The sequence below is a fragment of the Caloenas nicobarica genome, chromosome 18 (genome assembly GCF_036013445.1).
Source record: "Caloenas nicobarica isolate bCalNic1 chromosome 18, bCalNic1.hap1, whole genome shotgun sequence".
NCBI classification, from domain to species: Eukaryota; Metazoa; Chordata; class Aves; order Columbiformes; family Columbidae; genus Caloenas; species Caloenas nicobarica.
This window is the reverse complement of record NC_088262.1, coordinates 4697937-4715640: the sequence shown is the minus strand read 5'-3', so window position 1 is coordinate 4715640 and position 17704 is coordinate 4697937. Positions and strand designations below refer to the sequence as shown.

The window sequence follows — 17704 nt, the reverse complement described above, 5'->3', positions numbered from 1 at the left end:
CCAGGCCTGTGCTGGGGAGGGACATTCACACACACCTCTGTCCCTTAATGCGAACAAGAGAGGTGCCCCAAGGCAGGTTTTGGTGAAAGCAGAGATCTGCTCTGAAGTCCCTGGAATTTAGAGAGGTTCTCATTTCCAACCCATCCAGTTTGTAAAGCCAGAGCATTTTAATCCAGCCTCCTGTAACTTGCCGTCATCTTCCTGCAGAATTACCCAAATTGGGGCCACAGCTCCACTTCAGCCGTTGGTGCTGATGAGTTGGGTCATAACGGAAATTCAGTTGCAGAACTAAGATTGCAGTCCTGTAATCAAAGTCAAAAGGCCAAAACCAGAGTTTCCAACAGGGATGCTGGGGGTAACCACTGGATTAATGCTTAACTGAACACAAGAGGTCCTGAAACAGAGTTGGTTATGCATTAACACGTGGTGGGAAAACTTCCCAAGTCACACAAGCACCTGACTAATGCCCACGAGATGGAGAGCCAATTTACATAAATTAATGGTAGTTTGTATTATTATACATATCCTAAAACTATTTAATCTTTTAAACATGCAACCTTATTATTTGCCTCCCCCACCCTTCAACAGGAGTATGTATGAGCTGACCACTGGTCTTGAAAATATCTAAACAAAATCATTATTTCATTTGAGACATCCTACCCTGATTTGACGTCATGGGATAGGATGAAGAGTAAATAACAATCAAGTTTATTACCATGTTTTTGACTGTGGCAAAGTGCTACACTGACCACACAGCTGCCTGCACCATGGTACTCCTCGCTTTTGTACACCAGGTAGAACAGGAGCCCTGTTTCTGCAATTAGTAGAAGCAGGTGGACAGTCAGAGAAGCAGCAAAGTCACCTATCCCCAAAGCAGCTCTGCCTTTCTCAAAATACACCAGAAAAAGGCATTCCCTCATACGAGTCAAACAAAGGTACACAGCTCCATCAGAAGAGCTCCCACCAAAAAACGCCAGCAAGTTTTGGAATAAAGCCAAGAAACAAAAGCATTAAAAGGACAGAAATCATATCAGGACAAATTATCTACGTAGATGGCAGTTGCTGAACAAAAGCCATTTAATGAGCTTTGTCAAATAAAAGAGCAAATTATGAGATGATGAGGAATTATTTTACACCTGTCTGAAGGAATGTACCTTTGTAATATCAGGACAGACAGTGTCAGCTGTCCCCAGTGTACAAGCAGCAAAACCCACGGCATCAGAGAGTAAATGACTTGGCCAATGGCACAGAGCAATTCACCTCCCCAGCATCTGCCGTGCTGCACCGTCCTCGCCATTTCTTCTTCCTCTGCCACTTCACAGAACACAGGAGAAAAGCTCCTTCCCCTGGGAGCTGGAAGGAAACTGGGCAGCATAAAGAAAAGTTAATTGCTTTAACACACACCCAAACTACTGCAAGGAGAGAATCAATTCAGGTCTCCCTCCAGAAAATGCTGTAATTAAAAGGAAAAAAAAACAGACAAGACCTCGCTAGGAGGAGATGCACAGAGGAAGCGAGCAACAAGTGCTGGCACTTGGGCGCTCGGCGGGGTTTGCACCAGCGCTGGCTCTGCTCGCGGTGGCTCCTCGCCGCCCGCCCTCCCTCTCTGGCACACATGTAACACGAAACTTCATATCTCCAGGACAACCAATAACAAAAAAAAGGCAGAGACAACAGCTGGCTGTCAGCAGCAGAGCAGAGAGGAGCCGAGCGAGGAGCGAGAGGCGAGCCAGGATGAGGGGGGAGATGACGTGAAAGTTTAAGAAGACTGAAAGAAAAACAAGAAGAGTAGAAGAGCTCGCGGCACGGCTGGGGTAAGGCTGAGCTATTGCTGGTGTTCGGTCAACCGTAGCACCTTAACATTCAGCTAGTTTGCAAGTAGCTGGAGCTTTTGTAGCTCTCTGTGCGCTGAACTGCAGAACTGGCCATTGAGCAGAGCTTGCTAGCCTGAATTTCTTTGCAAGGGACACTCGGGAACAAAGGTAGTGAGAGAAAAGCTTCAACAGGATGGCAGAAAGCTGCGTTGCGGCCGTGCCGCTAACAAAAGCAGTGAGCCCGCAGCCTTGCATTGCTTCCACGCTCGGAGCCCAGGTCAGCAGCTCCTTTGCTGATTAGAAAGGCTGGCTGCTCCTTTTTCTGTTGCTGCTACGGAATGTGACCTTAGCTGATAAGCAGGTCTCGCACAGGGCATTCCCCATAGGGATGACTTGATATATTAATACTTAGTGTGGACAAGAGAGCTGGTCTGCTCCGTACGAGCAGTGCATGTGCCATTAGCGAGTATTTGCCAGCGCAGGCAAGCGCGTGTGAAACCAAGTGGGTTCCAGCCACAGCGTTTCTCCAGAGCTCCTCCCAGCTGGAGCCAAGTTTTATCCCCCAAATCGTGAAGCAAACAGAGAGCTTAGGAAACAAACCCTGGTCAGGGAACTAGGATATTGTGCAAGTAAAGCATCTGTGTTCAATAGAAATAAATGGAAAGATTTTACACAGCTTCTAACAAGAGCATTAAAAAAAAAAATCAGTCAGTGTATCAGGCACAGATGCTGGTTTACTATTCAAAACATCATGAGAAACCACCGCTCTGAGAGAACACATACATAGTCTGTGGTTTATAGGAACGAGACCACGAGGTCTAAATGGAGTGAGAAGGGAAAGAAAAGAAACCCCCAAATATGTGAGATTACCCACTGTAGCCTGGGTTTGACAGAGAGGTGTCCCACAACCTGTGCTCCCATCTCCGTTTGCCGCTGGGTGTGGGAAGGGGGCTGGCAAGGAGACTGACCATATAACCCCCCATTTTCTGCCATCTGACGCTGATTACTCTGTTTGGAAGCTCTTGCAGCTCCCAGCACTGAGCTGGGACCCTTTGCCTCTTCCAGGAGGCGCATGGGCCGTCAGCTGTTTACAAACAGGTAGGGAGAGGCAGAAAGCCAATTCTCACAGACATCTTCCCGATCCTACACATGCCTGTAGGGAGGAATGTTAAGGATCAGGTATTTCCACTTCTTTCCATTCCCATTAATGTGGAAGGGAGGGCAGGTCTGTCTGATCTGCGTATTGTACAAACACCGAATTGGAACTGCCTGTGCGAGATGTAGTAGTTAAGAGCCACATGCCTCCAGTCTAGCCCTGCGTTCAAAGGGGATGGAGGGAAGTTTCCACCCTGCTAATGAAGGGTCTCTGTAGCTTGTTTGTTGCAGTTAAGATGGTTTCTCAAATAAAGTACAGGAAAAACAAAGTTTAGGGGAAAAAAAAAAAGGAAGGAGGGAGGAGCGAGGGGAGAAGGGCAGGGGAGGGAGGCAGAGAAACACGCCAAGTTTTCCTCGCCAAAAGAAAATCTTAACGGGTTTGGCTGGGGGCTTGTCCAGCCACAGCCGTGTTGTATATATGCGGGGGGGATAAGCAATATGAAACACATGTCTGGATGAAAGAAGCAGGACATGGCTTGTGTTACAGCTGGCACAGTGCACGGGTCTCTGAGCCCGACTGCGATGCAAGAGTGGTTATGGGAGCGGGGGTACAAAATAAAGCGTGTTGGACAGCGCGGAACCTGCGTGTCACACAAGCCCCTGAGCCCCACAGCCTGCAGAGCCGCAGGAGGGACGGCTGGGTTGTAAAAAGCTGCAGCACCCACCTTCGCCTCCACCACCTCCCCTGCAAGCACAGCTGACGCGGTTCAAAACGGCTTCTTCCAAGGAAGCAGCTGTTGGAGCCTTCAGTTTTGAGTTCCTGCACCCCAGTGGCGTCTTTACTAGGATTAGACCAGCATATTTCAAAAAGCTCAAAAATGCATATAACTTTTGAGACCTGTAGGTCTGAGGCCAGTCAAGGACAGGACACAGAGGTGGCTGGAAGAAGATGGAGAAGGTGTTTCCAGCACTCTCAGGCAGGTCCAGCTGCTTTACCTCAAACACCAAATTACTGACAGATCCCAGTAGGTCTGTGAAGTAACTATTTACAAGGCTTTCACAGGCACACAGCTACCTCTCTGTCAGCTTCCTGGGAAATGCTTATTTTGCTAATATTAGAATAGACTTTCAAGCTAGATTCGAGCATCAGCAACCCTAAAAAAAGTTCTCTTGTAGAAGAGCTACAGGTTTATTTTTAAAATTGACCTTTACCTTTCACTGGATGGCTCTGTGCTTTGGTTTCCCCACTTCTTAAAAATGGGCCTAGTAGTGAGGAATTACCTCATGGGGTTTTGTGGATTTGTTTGTGGGATGGACTGAAGAAAACCAGCGTGTTCTGTAGAGGTGTAGAGACTCGCAGCTCAGTGCCCTGGTGGGTACCTCGGCTTCTCGAACTGCTATTGCAGGGGATTCAGCGTCTTTTTATATTAATCTAATATTAGGTTGTAGGGGAGGGAAGGAACGTTCACGGTGCTGCCTCAAAACCAATCTCCAAATAGTGGGTGGTGGAGATGACAGGGTATTCCAGCCAAATGGCTACCCAGTTAGGGCAGCTTTATAATCTGAAAGAATGTGTGGCCGCCTTTTCCAAACCAGCTGACAAAGTCAAAGCTGTTCTCCCATGACATCGAGCTGCAGTTTACCAGTTTGGGTGTGTGCTGTTAAAAAGCTGAGTTCTCTTGATACTGGAAACTATTTTCATCTGCTTGGGAATGAATTATAGGTCTGTCTGGCTCCGTTCACTCCTGTTTTAGGAAAAAAAGGGCTTGTCTGTGAACTATAGTTAAAATTCACATGGCTGGTCAACTACAGTCATGGCAGCAAACATTGTATTAACAATAATGAGGGAAAGCCATGCGCTGATAATACGACCACATTTCTATAGCCCTTTTCATCTCTAGAGTACATTACAAACTTAGAACAATAAACAATTGTAGAGAAATTATTACATGTTCTGCCAAAATGCATCTGAACTGTAACAACACCTAGAACTGGTTTGGGACAGGAAGCCTTATCCATATGAAATCAGAAGCACGTTTCAGGAACCAAGAACAAAGCTGGTAAGTTTAGGAACTGGCCATGCCTTCATGTTCATAAGAAAGTGGCCAAAACCAGTAAGAGTTTATTTTAAAGTTTTAGACCAGAACAAAAAGCATTCCCTCCCTTTCCGATGCTCAGCACTCCACTTCCATGAGGCTGGGATTGCCTTCTAAGATTTCCTACCAAATAACCTACCGCAATCCATACAGGCTTCCCATCCAGTTTCAACCAACTTATTTGACTTGTCTGAGCAAGCACAACACCAAGTATTTGCTTCTCCATAGCCGCGATCTTGTGAAAAAGACAATGCTGTGATGAGAACGTTGCCCTAGCAACATGGTTGCTTCGGAACATCAGGGACATCCTACTTGGTAAGGTCAGTGGAGCACTGCTGGTCCGGCCAACGAGAACAGTGGGGGACATCCCGCTCACCTTCACCTTCCTCGCTGCGGTAGGACTAGAGGCATTGGCAGCTCCAGGCCACCACCAACAGATTACCCCCTCCAAAGCTTTGTCTTCATTTTTAGATTACTATAGCAACAAACCCACGCAAGCCAAGATTCTCAGTGGGACTATCATAAAACCTGTGGATTGGGGTCACGTCAATGATTGTGGCTGAGTAAGGAGCAACCAAGAGTGGAAGCCATGCTTTCATCCACTGTAATCTTTAACGGGCTCAGAGACTGAAGTCTAACAAGCAGTAGGCAAGGCAAGGCCATCCCATTTTGTAACTGCAACAAAACCAGGGACTTACGGTCTTTGTATCTAAAGATTCCAGAGCATGTTAGAGACTTGGACACACAACAAATTAGCAAACAAACCTCTGATGGTGGTTACATGTTCTGCCACTTTGCAGAGATGAAGTCACCCAACAGAGAGGGGTGGGACGAATTATCCAAAGTCACATAACCCATAAGCATCGCTGGCAGGCCAGGAAGACTGCCTGCATTTACCAACTTCCAGTCCTGGGGCTAAACCACAAGCTCAAATTCATGTTCTTTGCACTGAAATAGGCTGCTCAGATGCCACCAGGGTTATGACTAAACAAGTGTCTCATTCCTCAGTAGTAAATTCAAGCTCACGCACTTCCCACAGTTCAACTTGTGATGTACCAGCGTAGACACGCAGACAGGATACAGCTTTCCAGTCCAAAGACAGACCAAAAAAACCTCGAATCCGTTTACATGAACTCCAAAATACTGACAGCAACTTGACTAGCTTCAGGAGGACAGAGGGGTGTGGGACCCCACCTTACACGGCCATCACAAAGCTCTTCTTGCTTGAAGCCACCACACACAGCCAGTACACAGTACAGAGAAACCCTGACCAAGGCTTTTTTCTTCAATATCTAGATTGAGGCCACTTAATGGCTTTATTCTTAAAAGGGCTGAGCAGCCAATTTCTTTGAGTGCTTCAGTATGGCATAAGCCCATTAAAACAGTTTAGAAAGATAACCTCAGTGCTATTATGGCAATTTTCGCAGCTTTATTCAGTGGGCAGAGCACGATGAATCTGCATTAAGAACAAGTATTAGCACTTTCTGGGAATCTAATTCTACAGAAGCCCTAAACGTAGAACACGCTTCTTTGGTTTTAGAGGATCATCTAATCCTTGCAGCAGAGCAGCACTCCCGCACGTCAGGCATCCCCCGACATTATTTCTGTGCTCTCTCTTTTCAACCCTGGCTCTCAACTCATGGCACACGGCAGATTTGGCCTTTTTTTCTCAAAAACAAATAAACCCAAATTAAAAGATTTGCTTTATTCCCTCCCCTGCCAGGCCTTGTAACATAGAGGAGGGCAGAAAGATTTGAAGATCTAGTCCTACTGGCAACACTAGATAGAGGAGTTATTTTTTGAAGAACGGCCAGAAGAAGAAACAGCTGAAACCACGAATTTCAGGCTCCCACCCCACCCCACCCCAGCAAGAACTTCCAAACTGCCTGTCAAAAGACATTAGCATTGTGTTCACTTTCTTTTCTACGTGAGTTTCTCATCTTGCCTCTCTTCACGCTATTTTCACTTCACACGATCTCTAGCTACAGCAGTGGAGCAAAACTCCATGACATTAGGCTGACAATGTGTCGTGAAGACTCCATTGCACTGTGGTCATGCAGCATTTCTTCTGTAACGAGTTCCACCAGCTTTGCTGCCCTAACAGCCATGTCTCTGCTGCTCTGGAGCGTTCCCATCCTCAGCGGATGTGGTTTTAAGGAGATGCGCAAGGAGAAATTCCCAGTTGAGAAAAACACTAACAGATGACTAAGTTTGCTCCAAACCCCACAGAATCTGTGAGGTACCAACTTGGGTGGCTGTTTGGCTCTAGAACAGCACTCCAGTCTTAGAAAGCAAACTGTCAGTTAAGACCTACAACCTGCACATCCAAATCTCTCAAGACTTGCCTGTTTTAAAATAATCATTACAGTTAACTGCTTCAAACAAATACCCTGCACCACCTGGCACATGCATAAGACTTGTTTAAGTCACACAGCACTGGCCTTACCCTTATGCCAACCTCTAGTGTAAGATCTTGGTTCTGCTGAAATCAGTTGGAAAAAGATCACAATCAGAACTAGTTCTGACCAAAGACTTCACACCACAAGTAGAATGGAAGATACAAAAGTACAGGAATATAACTAGGTTTCTTAAGGAGTTTTACTTTTTTTTTTTTTTTTTTAAGAAGTGATTTATTTCTCACCCTTTTGCTACACTCCACAGCAGAAATCCCAAACCAGCGAGAGCCTTTGGAACCAGCGTGCACTCAATAGTGCAGTCGAGCAGAAAAACATTTGTCTCCTCACAGGTACGTCGGAGACTGCACCACCAACATCAAACTTCGACCCTGAAGAAGTTCAAACCAAGGTAAACAAGCAACATTCCTTACAAGTTTTAGACTAAAAACTCCTTCACTTAGCTCCAGATCAGGTACCATGGGGCAGAGGAATGTCCATTACTGAGATGACAAGCTCTTATCATTTTAGGCTAGACACTTTGCTAATCTATGTGGAGTTTTACAATCCTCATCAGTAATTTTACACTGTATTCCAAACTTCACTTCCTGGCTCTTATACTTGCTGCTTCTGGTGCGGCCCAAAGCATAGTACAAAAATTTACAGCAGATTCCTTACTAGGAGAACTTCTGGGCAGGCACAAACACCCCCAAAGGGAACAAACATTTTCAGAATGTCAGAGCCAAAAATACTTATTTCTTTTTTTTTTAATAAAAAAAAGGTTTTTCTTTCAGAGCCAAGAGCAGAAAACACAAATCACTTCACCTCTGCCTGCACCGCCATCTCTTGGAATGGAAACAAAACTGGAAACTTGCTGACACAGAATCCCGCAGCACCGTGCAAAGGATAAAGCAGCAATTCTGGAGCAGCTCACTTGGGGTACGGCAGTCGTCCGCAAAGAACTATTTAACTCTAGTCTCAAAAGTGACCTTTTCAGGTCAAAAGGCCACAGCTATTCCTCCCTGCTAAGTTGCACAGAGATTTTTCTGTAGATGTAGATTTTCCATCCACCCCCATCCCTACGAAACCAGCTGGTTCCGATTTTTATTCCGTAGCTTGGATTTAAAAGAACAAAGAAAACCCTTTTTGAGCTGCATAAACATACAAAATGTAATTTAACTTGGCACTGTAGTGTTTAAGCCCAGCATGCAAAGAAACAGCCAAGGTCTCTCTGTCCTCAGTGTGTTTGGAAAAACTGAACTCCAAGCATCCATTTGTTTGGGTAACCAAACCAGATGTACAGTAATGAACTTGCTGGCTTATTCTGGAAGTACTGTCTTGTCACTTGGCTTTGTGTTATCACCAAGACTAGGATATTCAATTGCAATGTTCAAGTTCCATAATACAGAGTTGACTATTACACACAAGCTAGTACATTCTGATATAATAATGGCATAAGAGTTATAATCCACCCAAGTGTTGACCTGTCCAAACACTTGTTTCAGGCAAAACTATGGATATTTCTCAACAATATCCTATTCTGGTTACTGACTTAAGCAAAATTTCAACTTCCATAGCTCTCATGCAACTTTCTTTGTTGCAATGCCTTCCAAAATTTTGCTCACAGGGGAAAAGAACAGCAAATATTGGTGGCAAAACTGAGGCACCTAACTTTGACTAGGCTAATATTTTCAGTAACAATAGTTCTGGTGATTCTTTCTGAGAATAAAGAAGGTGTAAGATTAGTGAGGGATTAGCTCCACAAGAGCTCCAGGGGCTTTTGCTTTGCTCATCACCAGCAGTGATGTCTGGACATCCACTGTTCAATTCATATATTGCTCCGTTAGAACAGACTGTGGCTTAAAAGAAAAAAAAGCTACATTTAGCATACCATATAAAGCTTGCAGTCATCCGTAAGAACTTGAAAGGCATGCAGCTGTCCCAAGTGAACGCAGACTTTACCTCTTAATATCACCATTCAGTAAAACTGGTTGATAAAACATTATTAATGGTACTGTAGTATTGTAGTGAGGTGTTGAAGAAAGTGCCTCAGTTTTTGAAGGGATTTTCTGTAGCTGAAAGTGCAGGAAGTTTTCAAAGGGGTCTGCTTTGTGTTACTCTGTAAAAACAACTGAAAAGTATGTTCCAATGGAGTTCAGCATTTGGAATTCAAGTTGGGTTGGAATTGCATTTTTCTGGAAGGACAAGTTAGCACAACTGGGGAAAAAAAAGTTACTTTCATTGAGTGAAAGCCAAGAGCAGGCACTGTCCAGTTCTAACTCTGTGCCTGCTGAAATAAGCCTCCTTTTAGAAGAAACACTGTTTTGCCTTTGCTCAACAGTGCAGCTGACAAAAGCGCCCTCAAAGCCAGATTTTGAAATTAAAACAGTGCCAAAACACGTAGACAATTAATAGTCCTCCACCTTAGCTACTGGTAACAAGGACTGAGACCAGATAAACTTGTTTTCCTTGTGATCACCAGCTCTATAAGAAGGCTGGCAGCTTCCTAGCATTAGTCAGTGAAAAGGTTTATTCTCTGTTTGGTTCTTCTACAGCATAAAGCCTGGAGAGGTTGAACCAAGAATGTCTTCTGAAGGCTTTCTGAAGGAAATGCAAGCCATCGGTGAGAGGTTTCTCCTTAAGCTCCAGAGACTGCCCAAGGCTGAGCCGGTGGAGATTGTGTCATTTTGTGTGGTTCTTCTGTTTATTGGTGAGTTTATCGGTAGAGGCAAAGGGCTGTCAGGATGTCTCTTCCAGGGGGGCAGCTTGCTCCACAATCTTTGTTGGTGGGTCCGCGTTGGCAGTTGTTTTCCAGGCTGTGCTTTGAGGCCTTGTTTAATTTTGAGGTAATTTTTTAATACTCTGTGTGTATCTCTACATTCATAAAGAGCATGATAGGCAACAGTACAGCTTTCCTCAAAGCTCTCATATTTAAGTATTAGTTTAAACACCAGTATTTTAACCATCCCTGAGCTGCTGCAATGTTTTGATGCATAGGAGATAATTTATGACAAATGGCATTAGGGCATCTCACTGCCACAGAAGACCTTAAAGTCTGAGACTGAGTGTCATTCCTGTGGAAGTCAGCGTGCTTCAGATGAGCCTATTTATTCTCCTCTGGTAACGGCAAGATCCCTCCTGCTGCTCTGTGTGGGGATGGCATGGAAGGAATAACAAAGAGCTGCTTGATCAAGGGGGAAGAAGTTTGTTTAGACAATGGGAAAACAAGCAGGAAGGAAGGCAGGGCCTCCCCCTCCGAGAGGTGCACTTTGCTCCCAGCCAAAAGGAAGGGTGTGGATCCAGCTTGGACACTCCTCCCTGGGCTGGAATTCAGAAACACACACCTGCTGCTTTATTTTTTTCATACCTACAGCCGGTTCCCTACAGGTCCGGTAACCTGGCAGTCCAGCTCCAGACTTTTAAGGAACACATGCACACACACCTGCATGTTCATGCACTCTTATGTGCTTTGCAGGATTAAACACCCTTTTCTATTCCAGAGAAACATGTCTCTCCCAACACCAACCATTATGCCTAGTGTAGAATAACGGTAAGTTAGTCCACTGCTTTGTGAAACAAACCCCTGCATATGAAGTACCTATTTTTTCAAGCTAAATACAGAAGAAAGAGTAAAGCCAACCTAGCCATTAATATCCATCCTCATTGAAGGGTACACACTCTTCAGGAATGCAACTGCCAGTTTGACTAATCAAATCCTCTCAAGTTGCTTTTGACACGAGTGTGGGGAGAGTGGGATCTCCATCCTTTCCAGGCACACAGCTCAGTTACTGCGTGACATATCCAAACCAAAGGCCATTAGGCAGGTAGAGATACACCCCCACCTGGTTTGGTACATAGCTCTTAAGGTCATGAAATATCCAGTAATGATAGTCCAGAGTAAATAGATAACTAATATAAAGGAGCAGGGACTTAGAAGGAAGGAGGTGGGGATATATGAAAAAAACAACCCAGCAAGAAACCAGGCTTTGTCCACTCTTCTGCTCACCAAATGACTTGGAGGAGACACAGGGTTACTCTCCAGTGATTACTCCTATGTCATGAAGCAATATTCTTTGCTTCTCTTTCCAGTTACTGTTCTGGTGCTCATGATCATTGCCTGCAGTTGCTGCTGCTACAGCTGCTGTGGCTGCGATGGACGTCCCGACCACAGACGTAGGAAGATCCAAGTCCGCCCAGCTGCCCATTCATGAAGTGCAACAAGAGCTGACGCAACCTACCATCAAGGACATACATGGACATTATGATTCAGTCCTATGAGAATGACTTTCTGCACTAGCTCCCTGAAAATGGCAACAACAGTATTAATTAACATGACTCAGAGGACCAGAAATCACAGGATGAAATTCCTTCTTTCTGCGACAGCCACTGCTGAGCTCCTTGGTGCGATCAGAGAGGTAACGCTACTTCACCATCACTGTCTTCCCTTTTCTGGGAGGTGGGTGGGGATGCGTGGACACATGCTGCTGAGAAAACAGACACACTTTCCCAATGGCAGCCCTGCAGCTGGGCCAGCCAAGAATTCCCTTTGTGAGCAGGAAAACCTGCTCTCTTAAAAGCCACCTGCAAGGGACACATTCATCGGAGAGGTCTGCTGAAGACAACAAATCATGGACCTTCTGATCCAGACATGCCAGCTGAGGCTCCGAGTCCAGCTGGTAACAAATCCTCCCTGCTTTATTTCATCAGTGTTACGGTGATGTGAAATTCCCAAAGAGAAAAATCAGATCACGTGCAATACTCTTGGTAAACAGAAAGATGAAGGCAAAAGGGACTCACCAACATTATGGTTTCATTTGATCACTCTCCTGGTAAACATGCTCGCTCTCTCCCCCCGGCATGGCATTCAGTTCTGCCCTTCTGCATATTGCAGGCGAATTTTCCTTAAAGAGCACGGGAGTTACAGGAGATGAAAAAAACCCCAATCCTTACTGGCGGGACCCGTGTGCCTGACTCCCTGCACTGTGTGCAGTTTATTTTAGTGGACATAAACACTGTGCCTAAGGTATGTTTGTCAGCATACACAACGGCATTGCAGAGGACTGACGTGCGGCGCGGGAACCCTCACTGCAGGGTGTGCGCGCAGCAGCTGGCAGTGGGCATTGCAACAAAGCGGAGACAGGAACGAGCTGTCCGGCTGAAGTTAACAAGTGCAAATAAATCCCTTTTCCATGCTGCAGCCACTGTGTACGTTTGGTTTACACTTCAGTGAACTTCAGGAAGGGATTTACGTAAGTACGAGGCTGTGGCGCAGGCCACGACTTTCATAACTGGGACAGCCAAAGAGACCGTCATCCTGCACCTACCACTGTACCGGGCACTGAGCCCCTTATGTGAAAACAACCACCTTTATGAGAAGGTATAAAAAGTTACGTGTGTATAGGTAAGTCATATTCTACCCTTGTATTCCAGCTGCTACATGTAGAGGTGTCAAAGGGATAACCCATATATATACCAGAGTCAACATCTACCTACAGATAAAAGTATCATCAAGTTTAGAACCATGGGCTTTTAAATATTCTTCATGCTTCAGAAGGGACAAAAAAAATGAAAACTTTCTGAAGAAGCTTTCTCTGGTGCCTGCACCCAAATTAGTAAAAAGCACAATACATCAGTAGCTTCTTATTTATTTAATGCACTTTAATTTTTGCAAATAAACTAGATTTAGGTGGTTTGCATTTTTGTACAGCGGCACATTAGAATAAATCTGCAGCCAGCAACAGAGAGAATAGTCTAAAAATTAATTTTAAAAGTATTCCCCAAACCACCAGTGTTACTTTTAAATTAATAAAAATGAAAAAATTTCCAGCAGAAGATGGGGATGTTCCTTAGAAAGTCAATATTTGAGCCCCAACTTGCTAAGTGCCAACAGAAGACTGCACTAGTATGAGAACACTCACAGTTACACTAAGACTAACAAAGCCCTGGCATTTATGACGCTGTCCCAAAGCTTTTACTCCGAACCAATACGTTAGGGGAGGATAAGCTCAAGCGTGGCACCAGTTTAGTCTAATTAACATTCAGAGATGTGTCACACTAATCTCTCTGTTACTTATGTTTTTGCTCACATCACTTACAAACAAGTGACAATCAAGGTGACATAGGAACTTTCAGAACCTCTTTTTCAGGGGACAGACTCAACAAATGTTTCTGTATCTCAGTTAAATCACAAGAACTGTGAAAGAACAGAGCTTATTTTCTTTCCTCGCCTGTGCTAGACAGTGCCAGCTACAGGAGTTAACAGAATCCCATTGAGACATGCTGCAGCAGCACGGAACCAGCCCGCGCTAACCGTCGGGAGAGCTCGGCGGGCTGGAAACAGCCCAAGGACTGACAGGTCGCTGTCACTAGGAACAAGCTGCCAGGCCTTATATGACAGGAAAAGCTACAAATACGCGTTTCCCAGTGGTGGTACAAGTTAAACCACTGACAGATACCAGGGAAGGGGACAAGAGAAATGGCTCCTGTCTTATCTCTGCCACTGTTAAGTTCCTGAATTAGAAACAGAGAATAAACACAGCATTGTCTAAAAAAAAAAGAGAGGGAGAGAAAATTAAGCAATTCTCTAAAGAATTCAGGTGGCTTTGAGGAGCAGCCACCACATAGAGAAGGGGCCCTGGACTGATTTCTACATACTTGCCTGGACCTCACAGGCCTAACGTTCTACTTTGTACTATTTTGTACCATTGTATTCAGCTGGACTATTCCTGTACTCGGTATTTTGATGTGTCAGTTGCTTGCCTGGGCTGGGTGGGGTCTGCTGCCTTCTTGCATGTGACAGATCAGGTTGGTCTGAAAGATGCCCAGCAAACCCCCAGCTTCTTCCAGCTCCTCAGTTTCTGTTGTCTAGAAATGTGCCACTCTCTGGGTCCCTGCTCACCACGCACACAAGCTTTTGTGTTTTTGGCTTCAACCATTACTCACATAAAGGGACCTGGGACACCCTAAGCACTAGTGAGGATGGATCCTCTCTGTTTCAAAAAGCAGAGGCAGATTCAGAGGAGCACAGACAAAAGCAAGACTTCTGTACGTGTTGTGAAAGCCTGAGTGGGCCTAGAAGGAACTGCAAGGGAAGACACTTCAGTCCTGATGATATATGTATTGAAATAGTTTCTTTCTCCAAGGAACCTAAAAGAGACAGTGAGGCCATTGCCCTCAGCAGAAGTGGTTGAAGTTTTACTGACGACTTCATGGAATAGCTTCTGTTCTGTAACATTATCCCCCTGGTTTCAAAGTGATTTGTTTGGCTTGTGAAAAACAATCTTCCTTTTATGTGTGCAGCCTCGCACACCCCACTCTCCTCCTTCTTCCCTTCCACCTCTCTCCAGCACCATCCCTCTGATCTTCTTCAGTTACAAAAGCATGAGGGAGTCAGTTTTATTGCAGTTAACAGCAGTGCAAGGCTCTGTAATGAGTTCATCCACCTGAACTGTCAAGATGAAGTTTGAACTGGAGGACAGTCTTGTTCACAGGCTCATTTTAGATATGGCAGTCTCCTAATGGAGCTCACAGTACAGAACCAGGAAACAAAGCCCTCTCCTCTCCACCACAACCTGCAGCCTTTCCCAGTCAGGACATAGGGGGCCTTTTTAAGCACTGGAACAGGTGCGCAAGGGGGTAAAGCCATAGAGAGGAAGAAATGTCTGAACAACAGCTGAACTAGGTGTTTTGAACTAGGCTCAAGGCCTTTGATTAGATTAACCACACCTTTGCAAGAAAGTCAGCTGTTAATCATTTACTGCAGCTCAAACAGGTGACTTCCATGGTACAAGTCTCCGGGTGCAGTCAGGGGGTCCCTCACCACAGGCCAAGATCTCTTAGAGGAGGTGCAGAGGAGGCACCAGAAGAAACACCTACTACAAACACAACAGCTTCAGGTATTTATAAAATCACAAACAGCTTTCCTATTTTGGGAGATTAACTGTGGTTAGCGAAAGAGACAGGAACTTTTCTAGGGTTTTTGCCTTTGGCCCTACAGAACTAATATCTAGGCTGCCTCCTTTTATCCAGAACATCCTTCATGTCCTGTGTCCCTGTTGGTTAGAGACCAGGCATAGGGATCTGCCATCAGTCCAGGAAACAAAGCAGGAACTGAATATATTTGGCTGCTGAGAAAGAAACAAAACCTTCATAAAACTGAAAAAGTGTGAGCTTGTGCTCCTGGTCAAATGTGAGTTGCTGAGGATGAAACACACTTTACACGGTTAATCTTCTTCCTTACAGTATTAAGAATACAAATGTAAGGGGCAGCAAGTCAAACAAATTTTCAAAAATAATTAAGATGTCTTCCTGTATTATGTCTGCACAGTCATATTTGTGCGAAAGTGTGAGAAATAACCCACCCTTTCCCTTGAGAAGCAAAGAAGCTTTGGTAAAACCACAAGATACTTGCAAAGAGATTCTGGATGTTCTTCAGAAAGCTGATAGCCATGTCATTATGCAAAGTATCAGTGAAAGAGCAAGTGTATAGAATCCACTGAGATCCTGGTTTAAATCATTGCTGGACCCAACTATGTCATGGGAGGAAAACTTCCACTTCTAGTGCAGGGTTAAGAAAGCGTTACTAAAGTATCTAAAGTTACTAAAGCAAACTCCGTTAACAGGAGACCTTTTCTACATAACTAGTCTATTCTAAGCCCTATGGGAGCAACAAGTTATACATGAAGATCTTTGCTTACTGTTGGTGGGGCTGTTTGTTTGTTTTTAAATACACATTCATTTAATCTCCAGTCAGAGTTTAAGTGCCCAACTCCCTTTTAGACATCTTTCCAATGGTATCAAGCAAGTTCTCCCCCTGAATACTTGTCTTTCTTGTGTAGGTTGTACAGTTGACAGAGATGAGGGGTTCATACTCAACATGCTGGGAGAGATACTATATTATATTATTTAAAACATTGATAAACTACGATTAAAATAAATCTCAACTGACAAAATCTTGTAAAGCCAGCAGCTTTCCTCTTCTCTGTGGATCTGATTATGAAACTGTCCTCAGCTATCTTTCTTCTGGTTTACGCTTCCATTTCGGTAAAGAGTGACTCTCTCTTTTGGAGGAGGGATGCCTGCAGGCACAGACAGCATGCGTGCCTGTACTGGTGTCAGGACTGTGGCTCAGAGCGCTGAGAGGACACAACAACATCTGATATTGTTCTGTTTACCTCCAGCAGGGTGAAAGCCAGCATGTCACCAGCACAAGAGGTATCCTCAGTTCTGGAAGACCTAAAGAATCGGATTTTGACCAGTGACTGGGCTCTTGGAGGGCTAGTGGTGATTTGCATTTTCTGCCTTGTTTTTATTGCTCTCCTCTTATTTGCTGGCATCTTTGGGTGCTGCTCATCTCCAAGGCACAGACAGAGTCGCATATAAACAGCCAAGCTGAGATGTAGTACTTGGAGCCCTGCAGCTAAGCAAGAATCAGCCCAGCTACAACCCCATCGCTTTGCTCATAGAAAGCCTTCTCATCTTCTCTCCCAGGGTTATTTCTCCTCATGCACCTTTCCCGCATCAAGAGCAACGCACCAATGCCAGCAAGTTGTTCTGCAAGTCCACAGCAAACTCAGTACATAAGGCTGTCTGTATTCAGGAACTGCGTGACTAGCCAAATACCAAAGTCAACTCACCTCTGCCTGGTTTTCATCTTCCATGCAAAACTACCGGTTAGAGGTGACAAATGATCAGTCACCACCTAAAACTGACAAAGATGCTTCCGCTGCTACAGTTACATGGGTTTTTTCCATCTTGCAAGTAGGCAACAGGAAACTCTGACCAGTAAAAGCTTTGTCTAAACCCACTCTCTAAAAGCAGCTTATACCATTGTTCTCCTGTCATGCTCAGACAATAGCCTAAATATACCATGCAAAAACTTGCTTGCCATTATGCAGGTCTGTCTTCATTTGTTCTTATTTAGAACCTTGCAAGGTCAGAGTTTCAGGTTTGCTTTCACTGTTTGCATAGTGAATAGAACTGTATTAATTCAAAATGTAAAAAAGAAATGCAATGTGGCATTCCCTTAAATAGCATCTTAGTCTCCTGTACAGTTATGAGCAGGGAAGCCAGTCAGTGGTGCTGCAAGATGTGGCTCTGTGATGCATATGGCATGTTATACAGTAGGAAGAATGTACCGAGCTGAGGGAGGGAAGAAAAAGCATGAGACACATGATTTCTAATTAGGTCAGTGATGCTCCCTTACAGAAATCTTTTATGTACCCAGTGAAATCCTACTTCCGTTACTATTAATCCAAGCAAAGGAGAATGTTTTGTCTGTCCTGGCTCAGTTACTGCCTCAGTGCTG

The 17704-nt window shown here is 44.7% G+C and overlaps 2 protein-coding genes across 3 annotated transcripts in view; one reads left to right on the top strand and one right to left on the bottom strand.

Moving 5' to 3' along the window:
• RECQL5 (RecQ like helicase 5) overlaps nt 1-17704 on the bottom strand; it is a 36512-nt gene that overhangs the window by 10417 nt on the left and 8391 nt on the right. The window lies entirely within an intron of this gene.
• Nucleotides 1501-17260, top strand: SMIM5 (small integral membrane protein 5). The gene is made up of 6 exons (XM_065647993.1): nt 1501-1814; nt 7667-7810; nt 8193-8337; nt 9954-10108; nt 11488-12799; nt 16578-17260. The coding sequence occupies exons 4-5, from the start codon at nt 9982-9984 to the stop codon at nt 11607-11609; spliced, it is 249 nt and encodes an 82-aa protein (XP_065504065.1). The 5' UTR covers nt 1501-1814; nt 7667-7810; nt 8193-8337; nt 9954-9981; the 3' UTR covers nt 11610-12799; nt 16578-17260.